This window comes from Sus scrofa, chromosome 1 (assembly GCF_054392235.1).
Source record: "Sus scrofa isolate SSC_HxYL_T2T_F1_AM1 chromosome 1, Sscrofa_HxYL_maternal_Yorkshire_Landrace_v2.0, whole genome shotgun sequence".
NCBI lineage: Eukaryota > Metazoa > Chordata > Mammalia > Artiodactyla > Suidae > Sus > Sus scrofa.
The window spans coordinates 272,062,218-272,079,501 of record NC_139383.1 but is presented as its reverse complement, the minus strand read 5'-3'; the positions used below and the strand labels follow the sequence as shown (position 1 = coordinate 272,079,501).

Below are 17,284 nucleotides of genomic sequence, written 5' to 3'. Positions count from 1 at the left end.
GCACACATGGTGCCAAGTCCCACCTTATCTGTGATGTTCCTGTCACTTGGCACCCCACTCCACTCTTCGTGGGGACCAAGTGAGTAGCATGCTGCATCAGAAAGGGTGAGGGCTAATTTTTAATTCCATTCTATAATATTCCGTGACTAGTATCTCTCTGGACTCCCATGGTTAGATTTTTTTCCCTCCTAGGATCTACTGTCTTAATCCCATTAGCATTTGCATCCTATAAAGACTGTAACAGATTTATCTCAGCCAGGAGTCATAGTAACCCATGATAACATAGTGTCATCTGACTGCACAAGATGAAAAAGTTGAGGATCAAAAGGATAAGATGGCAAGCCTTGAAGTTCAGGTTGAGAGCTACCTTTCTAAGCAGATCCCTATACTCTGAGGTAGGGATAGTATGTTCCATTTGATGGTTCCTTCAGGACTCAATACAGTATAGGACCCATGACAGGGCTGTGATTCGGGAAATACAATCTTCAAGTCTGAACCACTATATGGTGGTCTGTAGCAAGAGATCAATAATAAAAGTGGCTATGTTTTTTTGATAGGAACAGTCCTGTCAGAAACTTGTTCTGTACATGGGGACTCACCTCTGCTCGCTCCTGGTTAATCTTCATAACGGTTCCGTGAAGGGACTTAAGCTGGTCTTTGGCAATGGTCAGCTCAGCTGTGGCTACCTTATCAGAGGCAGCCACAGCTTTCTTTAGTTTCTTCAGTTCTTTATCTAAACCAAGAAACTGTGCCTGAGATCTGGCATCTTCAAGTTTCTTCTAAAATAAAAGAAACATTAAAGAGATGAACCATTTGGCAGCAATGAATTAAGATATAAGCTCCATGAGGGCCAGGACTCTGTTCACTGCCATATATCCCACACCTAGAACAATACCTGATACATGGCAGGTGCTCCTGAATGAATAAATACATTAAAACATCTCAAAATTGGATGATAAACTTAGAATGAAATCATTATACTTAGTTAAGAATCTTTATGATCATAAATCCATTCATTTGTTGGAAAAACAATTCTTGGTACCATCACCAAGTGATGGACCAGCCCGTTATGATCCCTGAGTCAGACACTGGGCATATGGCGGTAAACAAAATGGACTTAGCTGCTGCCCTCAAAGAGCTTATGAGAGACATATTAAACAAATACATAATTAGACAAATGCATAATTAAACAAATACATAATTAGACAAATGCATAATTAAAATTGTGACTACTGCTATCTAGGGACAGAGCAAGGCACTTGGGAGAAGCTTGCAGGAGAGAATCAGATTGGTGGGGAGAGAGCCATCAGGGAGAAGAAAGTGGAATGACTTGGTCCAGGAGGAGGAATGCCCAGGAAGGAAGGGAGAACTTGGAAATTTTCAGGAACTGAAAGAAGCAGCAGTGGTTAAAAAAAAGCGGGGGGGGGGGGGGAGTTAAACACAGACAAATCATGCAAGACCTCATGGGCTTTATCCTAAAAACAAAAGAAGCTGCTGGAGAGAGGGGATAGGGAGGGACTGACAAGAGCCCATTCATGTTTCTGGAAGAGCACGGTGGCTGTGCTGTGGAGCAGGGTCATGAGTGAAAGTGGGAGATGCTGGGTGGTCACAGCAGTTGTCCAGCAGTGAGACGATGGCTAGGTGAGGGTGGTGGCACTGGAGAAGGAAAAAGTACAAATATTCCAGATAAACTCTGGAGGCAGACTCAATAAGCCTTGGGACTTGGTAGGTTCTATGAAGTATGATGCTTGTCATTTACTGAGGCCGGGAAAGGGTAGGTGTGAGGAGTGAGATAGTATAAAACAGTGTGCAGCATGGGAGTGAGTTTACCAGAGAAAAGGGTAATGCTGCCCACTTGGGTGGGTGATTTTTTTTCTTCAGCCAGGGGGATAGGCCCAAAGAAAGCGGAGAGCTGCAGTTTTGTCAGAGAAAGAGAAAAGGGCAAGGTCTTTGAGGATATTTGCAAAAAATGGCCATAGTGGGAGACAAGGGAATTTAAGTTGGACAAGGAAGAAAGTAAAGACAGGAAAGCCTGACAGAAAAAGTGGGGCTAATGCATTGGAATTATCGATAAGGTTGAAAACCTGTCAGCACGAAGGTGCTGACAGGGTAAGAGGTCATGATCAGAGTGGGATGTTTCAGTTTGTGACTCTGGAGATGCTGGGTGCAAGTTCTGAATTTAACAAGGCCTGGGGTGTGAAAATGGGAACAAACGGCTGAGGTGGGTTGGAGAAATTCAGAGAGGCCAAGGCAGTAGAAAGAAAAGTGAGGAATCTAAAAGTAATTTCTGACAGATGTTACAAGGAGTTCTGAAGGGGGCAAATTCATCCCAATAGCATTTAAATACCACCACCTAACCAACTCTTAAGCCCTCCTTCCATCCCACTTCTCGTTTCCATCCATAGTGGCACCCCTGCCCCAGGCCCTTGATTCGATGACATGCATCCAGATTTCTCCAGGTCAGGTCCACCCCTAGGCCAGCAATGCAGCCAGAGGTGACTGTGAGCACATCCCTCTCAGCTGCTCAACTGCTGGGAGCAGGACCAAGGCAGCAAGGACTCATGCCTCTTTCCAGGTCTTGCCCACCTTTTTCTCTAACTCTTGGAGTTGGGCCAGAATTCTCTCCTTCTCTTCATCAGCTTCCTGAAGCTGGAGATCTGTAAGGCCTTGGATTTCCTCCATACTTTTTAGATTTTCTTGTAAATAGTGAATTTCACTCTCTAATTGGTGAATCCTTGCTTCATGTTGCCTCTTGTCAAAATTCATCTGTGAGGAAATCAAGTTTCAAAGACGATTTTTAAGCAAAATATGTTTTGGGCAAAATAAAAACCTTCCAGAGAATTATATTTCATTTTACTAAAGAGTATAATGAAAAGTACTAATGAATTACCAGGGATGGTTTTATCACAACTGCTCTCTAGGATCCATTTTAATTTTTGCCTCATCATTAAAATAATTATATTGAAAACTCAGGTTCTGACACCCTAGCAATGTGGTATTATTTACCTGCATGTTAAGAAATACCTCACACTTGCTTCCAAATCAAGGGAAACACTGTCCCAAAGAAGCCTGACTTTAACATCAGTAACCATAACTCAGGGCTGAATTCTAGTCACAACTAGTTTGACATGTCAGGAGTGACAACACCAACAATTGCACTGTATGTACATGAGAAAGGAAGCATTGTAATTTACTGAAAAATATTTTTGCAACACTTCCCTCCAGCTGCCTTTCGCCCTTCTCTTACTCTTGCTTCAAGGGCTCTCTCACAGGCCTGCCTGAACTCTTCTTGTCCGTTTGCCAGCTTCTCTTGATGCAGAGCCATTTCTTCTTGGAGTTTTCGCTCTCTCACTTGAGCTTCCTCTCTTTCCCACTGGGAGTGTGCAAGGATTTCACTGAATTGTTTCTGCAAATCAGCAAGACTTTTCCCTAAGATATCTGAAGGACTATGGATTCTGATAAGGGGGAAAAAAAAGATGGTATAAATATGACAGTTCATTTAAAAAAATTTTTTTAATAATTATTTTTATTTTTTCCATTATAGCTGACTTACAGTGTTTTGTCAATTTTCTACTGCACAGCAAGGTGACCCAGTCACACATACATGTATACATTCTCGTTTTCTCACATTATCATGCTCCATCACAAGTGACCAGACATAGTTCCCAGTGCTATACAGCAGGGTCCCATTGCTTATCCATTCCAAACGCAACAGTTTGCATCTATTAACCTCAAATTCCCAGTCCCTCCTACGACAGTTTATTCTTGATGCTGGATGCAAACATGCTGGTAACCTTCATGCAGGAGTAAGAAGAGTGGTGTGGAATGGGACTGGTGTCAGTCCACAGCAAATTACTTAGCATTTCCTGAGTGCAAATCACTATTTATCAAATGACTGTTGCCGCTATGAAAGCACAGGCTCCTATCAGGCTAACAATGTGTGTTCAAAGAATACATGTTTATTTCACACATTCAAATTAGACTCAGTTTTCTTTTGGTATTTGTTTTCTATTTAAAATGCATAATGTGGCTCTACTTCTTGATCACATGCAATAAGCTTTCAAGAGTTACTCTTTTTTTTTTTCGGGCTGCACCTCAGGAATATGGAGGTTCCCGGCCTCTGGGTCAAATCGGAACTGCACTTGAAGCCTATGCCACAGCCACAGCAACACCAGATCTGGGCCACATCTGTGATCTACACTGCAGCTTGTGGCAACACCAGATCCTTAAACCAGTGAGTGAGGCCAGGGATCGAACCTGAATCCTCATGGATACTAGTTGGGTTCTTAACCCACTGAGCCACAATAGGAACTCCTCAAGAGCTACTCTTAAAACCTTTATGTTTTTTGAATTAAATAATACTAAAAAGTATAAAAGATTAAAAATATTAAAAAAATCACTGACAGACAATTTAAGAAATCTGTGTCTCAACAACAGTAACATGGTAAGGGGAATTCTTACAAAAGAAATCCTCCATTTACAATAGTTGGGAAGGTGATTTCATCATTGGACCTCACATTAACAACTTGGCCCACTCTATACATGGAGGTCTCGATATTCCATTACCTCATTTCCCCTGCTCCTGACTTCAGTTTTCTTCTTAGCTCATCCACACGAGCTGCCACTTCTTCTGGACGAATCAAGCCATCGACTACATGGTTAAGGTGGTTCTGGAAATCTTTAAGTTGCTGTTTTAATAGGTTATTGTCATCCTATCAAGGAGAGTAAAATAGAGAAGGGTAAAAGTTACCAAAACAAAATTAAAAATATACCACATACACAAAGACAGCCTGTATTACTTATCATATGATAGCTCTATCCAACTCCCTTTACCAATTTTTTAAAAACCCTTTTCACTAGTGCTGACAATATCTGAATCTATTGATCAAGTCCAAAGTCACAAAAGACACAAACAGCATTATGATGTCTCCTGATGTGATGCAAAAAGAAGTACCTATGTACACTACGTAGGAATGTCCTCTTGTCAAAAAGTAACTCAAATCTAAATAAGCCTCCATACGTGACAGAAGAACATGCTAATCAATGTCATAGGGATGAAACCAGCAAAATCTAGACTAGGAAACTCTACAGGATAAAGACCTGGTTTTCTTTAATATGTAACAGAAGGGAAAAAAAAAAGCAAACCTAGAGATTTTACGAGACTTAAGAATGAAGTCAACCAAAGGCAATGTGTGCACCTTATCTGGATTCTGATTCCAACAAAATACCTGTAGAAAACTTATGAGATAATGTGAAAAATTTGTATACTTAAGGTATTTGATGATATTAGAGAGTTATTATAATTTTAAGGTGTGACAATGGCATCTGTATTTATGCTTCTTTCTTAAAGCCCTGATTTTTAAGAGATACATACAATAGTATAATATTTACAGATAAAATCAGATGTTTTGGATTTACTTCAAAATAACTCAGTGTGTGAACAGGTGTGAGAGGTGAGGTGTAGAGGGTATTATAGATGAAATAAGACTGGCCATGAGTTACAGATGAAATAAGATAGGCCACGTGTTGATAACTGTTGAACATCGGTGAATATACATGAGGATTCATTCTAGTATTCATTTTTGTATATGCTTGAGAATGTACATAATTCAAAGTTTAAAAAAAAAAAATAATACCTTCCCCCAATACTCAGCTCTATTTGCCAATCAACTGAAAAATGGAATATCTAATACTGAAGCCTTTCTAATAGCTTCTAGTATTCTGTGGGAATATTTGTTATATGCCAACATATTTTCACTACTAATAAACTAATGAACATATCTAGACTCCAGAATTAAATTCAGACAATGCCTCTTTCAAATAAAAAGAGACTGCTAAAATTTCCCTAAATTGTACAGAAAAAAATAGTTCTACATTCTAACTACTGATTGTATTCCCCTGAATACCTGTTTTACCTCAGTATTAATTTTCTTCAAACTCAGTATAAAATTGTGAGTGTGTGTGGTTTTCTTTTCTTTCCTTTTTTTTTTTTTTTTTTTTTTTTTTTGCTTTTTTGGGCTGCACCCATGGCATATGTAAGTTTCCAAGCTGAGGGGTCCAAGCTACAGCTGCTGGCCTACACCACAGCCACAGCAACGCAGGATTTGAGCCAGGTCTGCTCAAATCCTCATAGAATCCTCATGGATCCTAGTCAGGTTCATTAATCTCTGACTCCTCCTCCCCTCCTTTTCAAACACTGTTAACTTATATTTAGCATTGCAGTGAATGCGCCTGTCCCATCTGGAATCTCTTATCTGTAACCTGTCCCTGCCCTTTGACCTGAGGCACCCATTTCTGCTCTACTATCTAATCCTGGCCCCAGTGATCTGACCCAAGGGCAGCCAACCCACTGACTAGCCAGGAAACAAGTTCTCACTCTCTCCAAAATGTGAACCAAGATCCAGTAGAGCAAGCCTATATGAGACCCAGACCTGTAAAGTTATGTCAGCTCAGGGCTGGGATTGATGCTGGGTCAAATCAAGGCCCAGAGAGACACAGAAGGAGAAATGAGAGCTATGTATGCCCTGAAAGACTCAGAGAGCAGCTGTGGTCACTAGCAAGCTGTCTGTCTCCTTCCTTGAGCTAGTGTTAAGTAGGTTTTGGTTCAATGCAACTAAATGATTTCTGACAAGGACAAATGCAGAGTGAGTTTAACTTGTACTCTACTCCATGTCAGGAGGTTAGTAGGCCAAGTAACCAAAGGACGAAGTTTCACAGCATTGACCAGCATTCTGGAAAGCCGATCTCAGTTTCTACTTTGGAGAGAAGGCCCCTGAAGAATATATTATAGTCCTTTTCTTTAAGCGATAAACTGAAGTACTTATGGTTGAAATAAAGATGTATGAGATTTTCTTTAAAATAGTCCAGCAAAAAAAAAAAAAAAAAAAAGTGGACTAACCAAAACAAGAATGGCAGAATGCTGATAGTTGTTTAAGCTGCATAAACAAAAGGGCATGAGGCTATTTAATCTGTGTTTATTATTATTTGAAAATTTCCATGGTAAAAGTTAATAATAATCAAATGAACACCCAACACACATACACAACTCACACGAGAATGGAAAACGTGTATATCTTTTGTGACATTTGCTCCAGAAGCTGAAATGATAGCAGTAAAAGTTAAATTCTAGGTAACCAGATTTCCTTAAACTTTGAGGAAAAAATATTCAAGGCACTGGGAGAAGAGAGAATTTGGGTGAGCTTAGTCTTATTTGTCACAAACCCCTCTGCATTACTTTTTAGAGCCTTCCCCCAAACCACAGTAACTCTGCCCCTCCATTTCCAGTAAAGTATAACAGCTGCCGCCTCGGTCAGCCAGGTGGCCCCTGACCTCATAGATCTGGAGACCTGTGTGTTGATTCAGGTACTTGTTTGTTCAGACATCTGTCCTCTTTGAGAGAGCTTAATTACCTGGAAAATCCTGTCCACCCACTTCTGCAGTTTCTTGGGCAGATTATTATGACTATAGCTGTAAAAATAGTCTGCCAAAGAAAACTCCTACAAACGTAAAATGACTGCATTTTTAAGACAGTCCTTCTGAGAAGGGGACTGTAAAAACTTGACAATTAAGAAGTTCTACTGCAACCCACTCTAGTTAAATTTCTGGATAATTACAAAGACACTTCACTAGAAGAAGAATGCATCAATCCGATCATTTTAGCTTAGTCTGGTGACAAATCCGCTTCTAGGGGAAATGTCACCCATGAGTTCACATAGTGTTCTCTGCTTACTATCGACGCTGCCCCCATCTCTTAGCACCATTGTAACAACACAAAGGATATGCATATTAATAATCTTAAAAAGATGGGCTTGCAAAGGAACAGAATTCCTTTTTTTCTAATAATTCAAGTTGCTTACTACATGTAAGAGCAGGTTGTAAAGTGTGACTAATAAAGATGTCCCATGTAAGAATGTATTTGGAACCAACAAGTCTCTACCTGCAGCTGTTTAAGTTGGGTGCGGAGCTCACTATTTTCTTGCTCCTTTTCTTCTGAGAGCTGGGCTTTTCCGAGGGCATTCTTGAGGGCTTGCTTTTCCTTCTCAAGTTCTGTTTGAAGAGCTGATTGTTCTAACTATTGCCACAGAAAGCAATGATATGATAAAGTAAAATAGCAGTAGTTTATGATCTAAAAAGGTATAAATAAATATACATACACATGTAATTCCTTATGAGCTATGGTTTTATAGTAACTCAGCTTTATATCTGCATCCCCAAATTCAAAAGCCCAAGGTAAGCTTTCCCACATGCCTCCTTAAACTACTAATATATAAGGATGAGTAAGTATCAGAATCACCTCAGCCCAGATTCACCAAATCAGAATCTCCAGAAGTGAGTCCAGGTACCTCCCTTTAAAAGCTCTGTGTTTCAGGAGTTCCCGTCGTGGCTCTGTAGTTAACGAACCTGACTAGTAGCCATGAGGACAAGGGTTGGATCCATGGCCTTGCTCAGTGGGTTAAGGATCTGGCGTTGCCATGAGCTATGGTGTAGGTCACAGACATGGCTTGGATTCCACGTTGCTGTGGCTGTGATGTAGGCCAGTGGCTACAAGCTCCAATTGGACCCCTAGCCTGGGAACCTCCATATGCTACAAGCGCAGCCCTAAAGAGACAAAAGACCAAAAAAAAAAAAAAAAAGTCAACAATTACTGCTCTTTCCCTTAGACTACTATTTCTCACACCATGGTCCTCAAATACCTGCATCAAAAGCACTTGGTGAACCTCTTTAAAATGCAGATACCTGGACTCTATCTCAGACATGATGGGCCAGAATTTCTAGGGTGAGGCCCAGGAATCTGCATTTAACAAGCATCACAAGTGATTGCATGTAATTAAAGTGCACCAGAGTTCTGTAAATCAGACAGAGATGTGTTATACTTCATACTTTCAACGTGTGGTCTGAAGACCAAACCTGGCAGTCCTGAGGCCAAGAAGGGGAATGTCCTTTTCAATACCACATGAATCTGTGAAAACGCCAGGCTGCTATAATATTTTTGTCAAGACTTATGAGAAAAAAACAAAACAAAACAAAGGACATGCAAGTACAAAGGACAATGGATTTTAAGCTAGTAAGGGCTGGCTTAAGAACTTTTTGTTGTTGTTGTTTTAATTTTTTAAGGCCATACCCACAGCACATGGAAGTTCCCAGGCTAGAGGTCGAATCGGAGCTGCAGCTGCCGGCTTACGCCACAGCCACAGCAATGCTGGATCTGAGCCACCTCTTCGACCTACAACCTATGCAGCTTCCATCATTGCTGGATCCTTAACCCACTGAGTGAGGCCAGGGATCAAACCCGAATCCTCGTGGACACTATGTCGGGTTCTTAACCTGCTGAGCCACAACGGAAACTACTTAAAAACTTTTAAAAGAAGAAAATTTATTTGGAAGGCAATGCCAACCAGAAATTTTATTACTGAAAAATACATATTTATTGTTATTTTAAATGTTCTCCTCCCAACCTTCTATTTCCTACACTCTGATCAGGTCAATCATAATCTTGTAAAACTTGGTACACTTGAGAAATATAATGCTGATAACTGTCAAGTGGTCATTTGATATCTAAAAAGTAAAGGAATACAAAGTAACATAATTACTATAATAACCAGACCTATTTTTATTTCCTTTTCTAATCATATGAATGCCATTTTACATGAATTCCTGGGATTCAAACTATCATTTTTTATTTATTTATTTATTTTGTCTTTTTGCTATTTCTTTGGGCCGCTCCCGCGGCATATGGAGGTTCCCAGGCTAGGGGTCTAATCAGAGCTGCAGCCACTGGCCTACGCCAGAGCCACAGCAACGCGGGATCCGAGCCGCGTCTGCAACCTACACCACAGCTCCCGGCAACGCCGGATCCTTAACCCACTGAGCAAGGGGAGGGACCGAACCCGCAACCTCATGGTTCCTAGTCGGATTCGCTAACCACTGCACCACGACGAGAACTCCCAAACTATCATTTTTTAATTAATTATTTTAACTGAAATACAGCTGAATTACAATGTTTCAGGTGTATTAGCAAAGTGATTCACATATATGTATGTGTCTGTGTGTGAATATATACATATGTATACACACACACACACTCTTTTTCAGCTTCTTTTCCATTAGAATTTATTACAAGATGCTGAATATAGTTCCCTGTGCTATACTCCTTGCTTATCTATTTTACATACAGTAGTGTGTCATCTGTTAATCCCAAATTCCCAATTTATCCCTCATTGCCCTTTTCCCTGTGGTAATCATAAGTTTGTTTCCTGTCTGAGTCTATTTGTGTTTTATAATTAAGTTACTTGTATCATTTTTTTAGATTCCACATATAAGTGGTATCATATAACATTTGTCTTTCTCTGATTTACTTCATTTAGTGTGATAATCTTTAGGTCCATCCTGGTTGTTGCAAATGGCATGATTTCATTTTTTTATGGCTGAGTAATATTCCATTGTATATACATACCACATTTTCTTTATCCATTCTTCTATCAATGGACATTTAGGTTGCTCCTACGTTTTGGCTGTTATAAACAGTGCTGCTCTGAACACTGGGGTGCACGTATCTGTTTGAATTAAAGTTTCCATCTTTTCCAGATATATGCCTAGGAGCAGAATTGCTGGATCATATAGTAACTCTATTTTTAGTTTTTTTTTTTAAATAATGATTTTTATTTTTCCATTACAGCTGATTGACAGTGTTCTGTCAATTTTCTGCTGCACAGCAAGGTGACTATTTTTAGTTTTTTAAGTAACCTCCACACTGTTTTCCACAGTGGCTGCACCAATTTACACTCCCACTAATAGTGTAGGAAGGCTCCCCTTTCTCCACATCCTCTCCAGCATTCATTATTTGTATACTTTTAGATGATGGTGATTCTGACCAGTGTGAAATGGTACTTCATTGCAGGTTTTTTTTTCCTTCTTTTTATGGCAGCACCTGCAGTATATAGATGTTCCCAGGCCAGGGGTCAGATCAGAGCTGTAGCTGTGGCCTCTGCTATAGCAATACCAGATCCAAGCCGCATCTCCAATCTACACTGCAGCTTGCAGCAATGCTGAATCCTTAACCCACTGAGTGAGGCCAGGGATTGAACCCACATCCACACATCCTCACAGAGACAACATCAGGTCCTTAACCTGCTGAGCCACAACTGGAGCTCCACACACCTCACTGTATTTTTGATTTGCATTTCTCTAATAATTAGCAATGTTGAACATCTTTTCATAAGCCTGTTTCAAACTATCCTATTTTATTTCACTTTAATCCAGTTAGAACATATTGACCCTCCCCATGTGCCAGGCACTGAGAAACAGGCATCTACAATCTGGGTATTCACTGCGCTTGGAGTCTAGCATGAGAAACAGGCAATCTAAACAGATGATTATCATACACATGATAAAATGCTTTGAGCACAGGTTAAAGGAAAATCAAAGTAGAGTTCTGAATCCAGATTTTCAGCAGGCATAACAGGAAGGTCTGAGCAGGCTTTCTGGAGGAAGATAAAACCCATTTGACTTACAGCTAAACAAAACTATATTTTATTTATTTATTTTTTGTCTTTTTGCCCTTTCTAGGGCTGCTCCCTCGGCATGTGGAGGTTCCCAGGCAAGGGGTCCAATCGGAGCTGTAGCCAACGGCCTACGCTACAGCCACAGCAACGCGGGATCCGAGCCGCGTCTGCGACCTACACCACAGCTCGCAGCAACGCCGGATCCTTAACCCACTGAGCAAGGCCAGGGATCGAACCCGCAACCTCATGGTTCCTAGTCAGATTCATTAACCACTGCACCACAACGGGAACTCCAACAAAACTATATTTTAATGTGATCAAGAATATACTGTAACTGGCTTCTGTTTGCCTCTCTGCTCTTACCTCTCCCTTACTCCCTACTCCTCTCCTCACTCCTGGCATGTTGGAGGCATACTTTCACTGTTTCAAATGCATTATGCTCTCTCCCCTTGCCTCTCTGCCTAAGAATGCATCCCTTACCCCTACCCCTCTCACACTTTCTCCCTTTGCACAGCCAAATCATTGTCATCCTTTAGGTCTTGGCTGAAACATCACTTCCATAGGGCAGTCTCCTCTCACTACCGCTCCGTTATTACCACACAACCCTATACTTTTCTTTCTCCAACACACCTGTTTCACCTACCACACGTCAGCCTCATAAGTACAGTAACCATGTCTTTGCTGTTCCCTGAAGCACCATGGCACCTGGCCCTCAATGGCCAATTGGTAAGTATTGGATGAATAACTATTTCTCTATTTGCAAGTATAATTTAAACTAGTGGATATTTCACTCAACCAAAATTGCAAGTAACAAAATTTATCATCAACTTAAAAGAGGTCTCTTACAGCTGTTTTGAGAAAGAAAATCTAGACTTTATTGATCACCATTCTAGGTGCTTTCACGCCTGTTGTCTCACTTATCCTCACCATCTCCCACGTTATAGATGAGGAGGCATTTGCCAGAAGCTCAGAGCCATGACATGATTTGCCCATGTTCACACAGGGATCTTTCAAACTCGGAATGTCTGACTCCAAAAATATGCTCTTCCCATAATGCTGGGTACATTACATTAAAAAGTGTTTAATCTTTCTTTTTGTCTTCTTGTCTTTTCTAGGGCTGCACCGTCGGCATATGGAGGTTCCCAGGCTAGGGGTCTAATTGGAGCTGTAGCCGCCAGCCTACGCCAGAGCCATAGCGACACAGGATCTGAGCTGAGATTGTGACCTACACCACAGCTCACAGCAACACTGGATACTTAACCCACTGAGCAAGGCCAGGGATTGAACCCACAACCTTATGGTTCCTAGTTGGATTCGTTAACCACTGAGCCACGACGGGAACTCCAAAAAGTGTTTAATCTTAAATTAAAAGAACACTGATAATGTTAAGGGCCAGGCCACTTGGCTGCTAGATGGCTTTATCCTCTTACTTACCTGGCTGAGCCTTGTTATTTTTTCTAACTCTTCTCTGAGCTGGTGGGCTTCAGCATCCCTTATTTTTAACTGCGCCTCTAGCTCAGCCTCATAGGCGCTGAGATCTCCTTGGGTCTGTTGCAGGGATGCGTTCACCTCATGCTGCTCCTGGAGGGCGCTTTCAAGCTCTGCAAGGTCCTGCAAGGATCCAGTGTAGGTTTAAGTACAAAACCCTCACTGTCTGCTTAAGCATCTGCAAATCATTATAAGTAACCTGAGCCCGTAAACCAAATGCTGGCCAGCCAGTGCTGGCCTGGCACAGAGAATGTTCATTAGCAATACCATGAAGCTGTAGGCTGTGTGAATCCAGGCTGGAAAACAAAACCCTGACTCAAAGTAATCAGAAAAATCAGTAAGCTGAAACATGTTTTCCAAAGTAACCACTTGTGTGATACAGTAAATGTGTTTAAGAAGAAAAAAAGACAGGATAAAATTTAAGGCCTATTTTCTATTAGACATTGGGACAAAATTTTTTTTTCTTCTTCTTTCTCTTTCTTTTTTTTTTTTTTTTGCTCTTTAGGGCCACAGTTGTGGCATATGAAAGTTCCCAGGCCAGGGGTCAAATCAGAGCTACAGCTGCCAGCCTATGCCACAGCCACAGCAATGCAAGATCTGAGCCGTGTCTGCAAACTACACCACAGCTCACAGCAACGCCAGATCCCCAAACCACTGAGCTAAGCCAGGGATCAAACCTGCATCCTCAGGGATCCTAGTCAGGTTCATTAACTGCTGAGCCACGAAGGGAACTCCAGGACAAATGCGTTTGCCTTCAGTATTTCAATAACTATGTAAGGCAAGGTACTATCCCCGTTTTACAGATGAGGAAATGGAGAATAAACATCTAAGTAAACAGCATAGGTCTGTGCAGCCAAAAAAAGGATAGAATCAGAATATGAACTGAGATTTCTGACTCTAAAGCCCACATTCTTTCTATTAAACCACAAGATGTTCACTTCCCGGAAACAAATTGGGACTAGCACTCTCTAGCATTAAGCATGACAGAGAAACCTGAATGTTAAAAACATAAGTATATATTGATTAGCATATCATAGTATCATTCATTTTAGCCTGTTTGTTTTTTATAATTAAATATTTCACCCCTTTTGTTTGGGACTTGAAGAATTAGATCAAATTATTCTGGATTAAACAGGAAGATCCTGCGATAAGAACATCTATAGAAGAGTTGCTCAATGGATGATCCAAAGACTACCTGGCATCTGGACTTCCCGAGTGGCTCACAACAAAGACTGCCTGGCATTTGAGTTATATGGGTTGCTTGTCCAAAATGCACGTTCCACATACAGCCAAAAGAAGACTAATACCCAAAACATATAAAGAATTCTTGCAAGTCATTAAGAAAAATACAATCCAATAGAAAAAACAGGCAAAAAATATGAACAGGGAATTCACTGATGAGGAACACTGAATGGCAAATAAACAATAAAATTGCTTAACTTTTCCAGCACCCAGGAGAAAACGCAGTTAAAACAAGATACTATTGTGCGGAGCACAGAGGAACAAGTTAAAGAAACCATGAGGAAACAATCAGACAAATCCAGAATGTGGGACACTCTACAGGATTATCAGCTGAACTCTACACACACACACACACACACACACACACACACACACACACACACTCTCTCTCTCTCTCTCTCTCTCTCTCATGAAAGGCATTCTTGACACAAACTGGGAAAATGTGACAAAATTAGACAATATTAGGGAATTGCTATTAATTTTCCTGGGTATAGCAATGGTATCATAGTTATGTACAAAATTGTCCTCATTTTAAAAAGATTTTAGATGTGTACTTCATGGAGAGATGATATCACAACATCTGCAACTTTCAAATGACCCAGAAAAAAAAAAAAAAAAAACCCAAATACGGCAAAATAGTTGTTGAATCTAGGAGAGCACATTGAGGCTCACTGAACTATTCTTTCAACTTTCCTATAAATGAAAAAATTTTCATGATAAAAAGACACTATTTCAAACTTAGCAGATTGGCAAACATCAAGTCTGACAAAATGTTAAATTTCCTGAATTTTCCTAAGAACAAGAACAAATGTCCTTGTTCTTAGGAAAAACATACTGAAACACTTAGAAGCTAAAGAGCATGATGTCTACAACTACTTCTGCAGTGATCAGGAAAAATTTTTATATAAAGATGTATATAAAATCATGTAAAATTATATATGAGAGACAAAGCAAATGTGGCAAATTATTAATTGGTGACTCTGAATGGAGGGTATAGTGAGTTACTCTTGTGACTCCCCATAAGCTTGAAATTATTTCAAAATAAAGGCTTACAAAATAAAAGTTAGACAACACTAAGGTATTGGCAAAGCTGTGGTGTAATGGCAGCCTTCACATTGCTGGTGGGAACAGAAATTCATAGGATGACTATGGGCAATGATTTGACATTATCTAGTGAAGCTGAGGACGCACATACACTCTGAGTCACAGTTCCACTGTGAACACAGCGCCCGCGCTCAAGACGTGTATAAGAATGTTACTCTCAACATCTTAATATCAAAAGACTGGAAACCACCTCAATGTCCTCCAAGAGGAGAATGCACAAGCAATAAATTTGTGGTATGTACATACAATGGGATGTTGCAGACATCGATAAAAACAAAGTAGAGCTACATGTATCAAGATGTATAATTCTCAAAAACATAAACATGAGGGAAGAAAGGAAGTGGCCAAAGAATATGCTATGTATTTTGTATATAAATCCTAAAATGATGCAATACAAAACTACATATTGTTTATGGATGGATAAAAGAAGAGAGATGCAGGGAGATAAAACCATATTCAGGATTGTGCTACCTCTGGAAGGAGGTACAGAGAAGGTTTTAAATATGTCTGCATGTTTCATTTCTTAAGCTGAGTTGTGAGTATGTGGTGTTAAATATTTTTTATATTCTTATATGCCTGATAAATTTCATAATATTAAGACATATTAATTCAAATTTCCAGAGCCAGCCCTCTGAGGATGAGGTGTGAGAATATGGATTCTCCTGAAAGATTAAGTTTGCCAAACAACTAAAACAGAGAAAGTGAAATCTCCAAATGAATGGCAACAAATCAGGTATGGAAGGGTATAATCTACCATGCTATGCCTGTCTTGTTATTCATAAAATAATGCTAAAATTATAAAGTGATAGCAACAAGAATAAGAAAAAAATATGTTGTGCTGAATTCTGCTACACAAATAATAAAATATGAACACCTAATACAGCATTTATAACAGCTACAATTTCATATTTTTTAGTTATTTGATCAATAATTTTTAGAGATAGAAATTCAGCTAAAATAATCTTTCTTTTCTTAGTAAAGGAAAAATAATGGTTCCAAGTATTTTATCACAACTAAGGGGAAAAAAACAAAACACTAAATAGCTACTTAGCTACCAATGGACTCTTTGCTCCTGAAAGGATTTTATGCCTTAGAAGTTTACATGCCAGAGTTTATCATCATCATAAAAGGATTACTTGCCTATTGAACGGAAATGACCTGATTCACTAGGACATCCATGCAACAATAATAATAACTGCACTGTTGCTAACTTCCTTAATTAACTTAATTTGGACATCATCTATTTTGGAGGCTAAGGAAAACAGACAAGAAGAAACAAGTCATACCTTCCTCATATTTTCTGCATCTAAGGCAACTATTTCCAGTTGGTCCCTTTCCTGCTCAACCTCGGTCAATCTCTGCAGCAATGTCTCTTTCTCATCCTGTAGCCTTCTGCACTCATTCTGGGCCTGAGTTGCTTGGCCTTTGACAGTCCCCAGATATTCTTGCAACCCACTGATGACACCTTCTAAGTCCTTCTTCAGGGCTTCATTTGCTGCTATTTGGCCTATGGAAGACAGAGAAAGGGAAGGTGATAATGTAAACAAGGAAGTGCTTTCAAGATATATACTTACTGCATTTAATCTCCTTAGCTATTTGTTACTAGTTAAGGATGAAATTCTACACTTTCAATTATTTCTATCTTATATTTCTTTTTTCATGATATAATGATAGCTTTCCCCCATATTATCCATGGTATAAGAGTTTAAGCAGGTATACAATAAAAATAGCACAATCATGGCCACTGCTTATGAAATGCTTAATTTATGATGTAAAAAGCTTAAAGTGATAATTTCCAAATAAAATAATTAAAAAGTGTGCAACAAAACTGAGTTTTTGCTGCTGGATACACAAAACAAAACCACTCAACATATAAGACTTAAACCTGGCAGCATAAATCTGTAACCTGAAGACTTAAAAAAAAAACAAACAAACCATATATTGAGTAC

The 17,284-nt window shown here is 39.7% G+C and overlaps 1 protein-coding gene across 8 annotated transcripts in view; it reads right to left on the bottom strand.

The window, feature by feature from the left end:
- The window catches only part of CNTRL (centriolin), a 93,908-nt gene that overhangs the window by 32,934 nt on the left and 43,690 nt on the right, over positions 1–17,284 (bottom strand). For all 8 annotated transcript variants that reach the window (XM_084994445.1, XM_084994455.1, XM_021068190.2 and 5 more), the window contains 7 exons: positions 16,622–16,842; positions 12,936–13,112; positions 7,937–8,071; positions 4,567–4,712; positions 3,248–3,455; positions 2,587–2,766; positions 600–779 (listed from right to left, as the gene is read on the bottom strand). In XM_084994445.1, the coding sequence (XP_084850571.1) occupies positions 600–779; positions 2,587–2,766; positions 3,248–3,455; positions 4,567–4,712; positions 7,937–8,071; positions 12,936–13,112; positions 16,622–16,842 (1,247 nt within the window). The remainder of the gene's footprint in view (positions 1–599; positions 780–2,586; positions 2,767–3,247; positions 3,456–4,566; positions 4,713–7,936; positions 8,072–12,935; positions 13,113–16,621; positions 16,843–17,284) is intronic.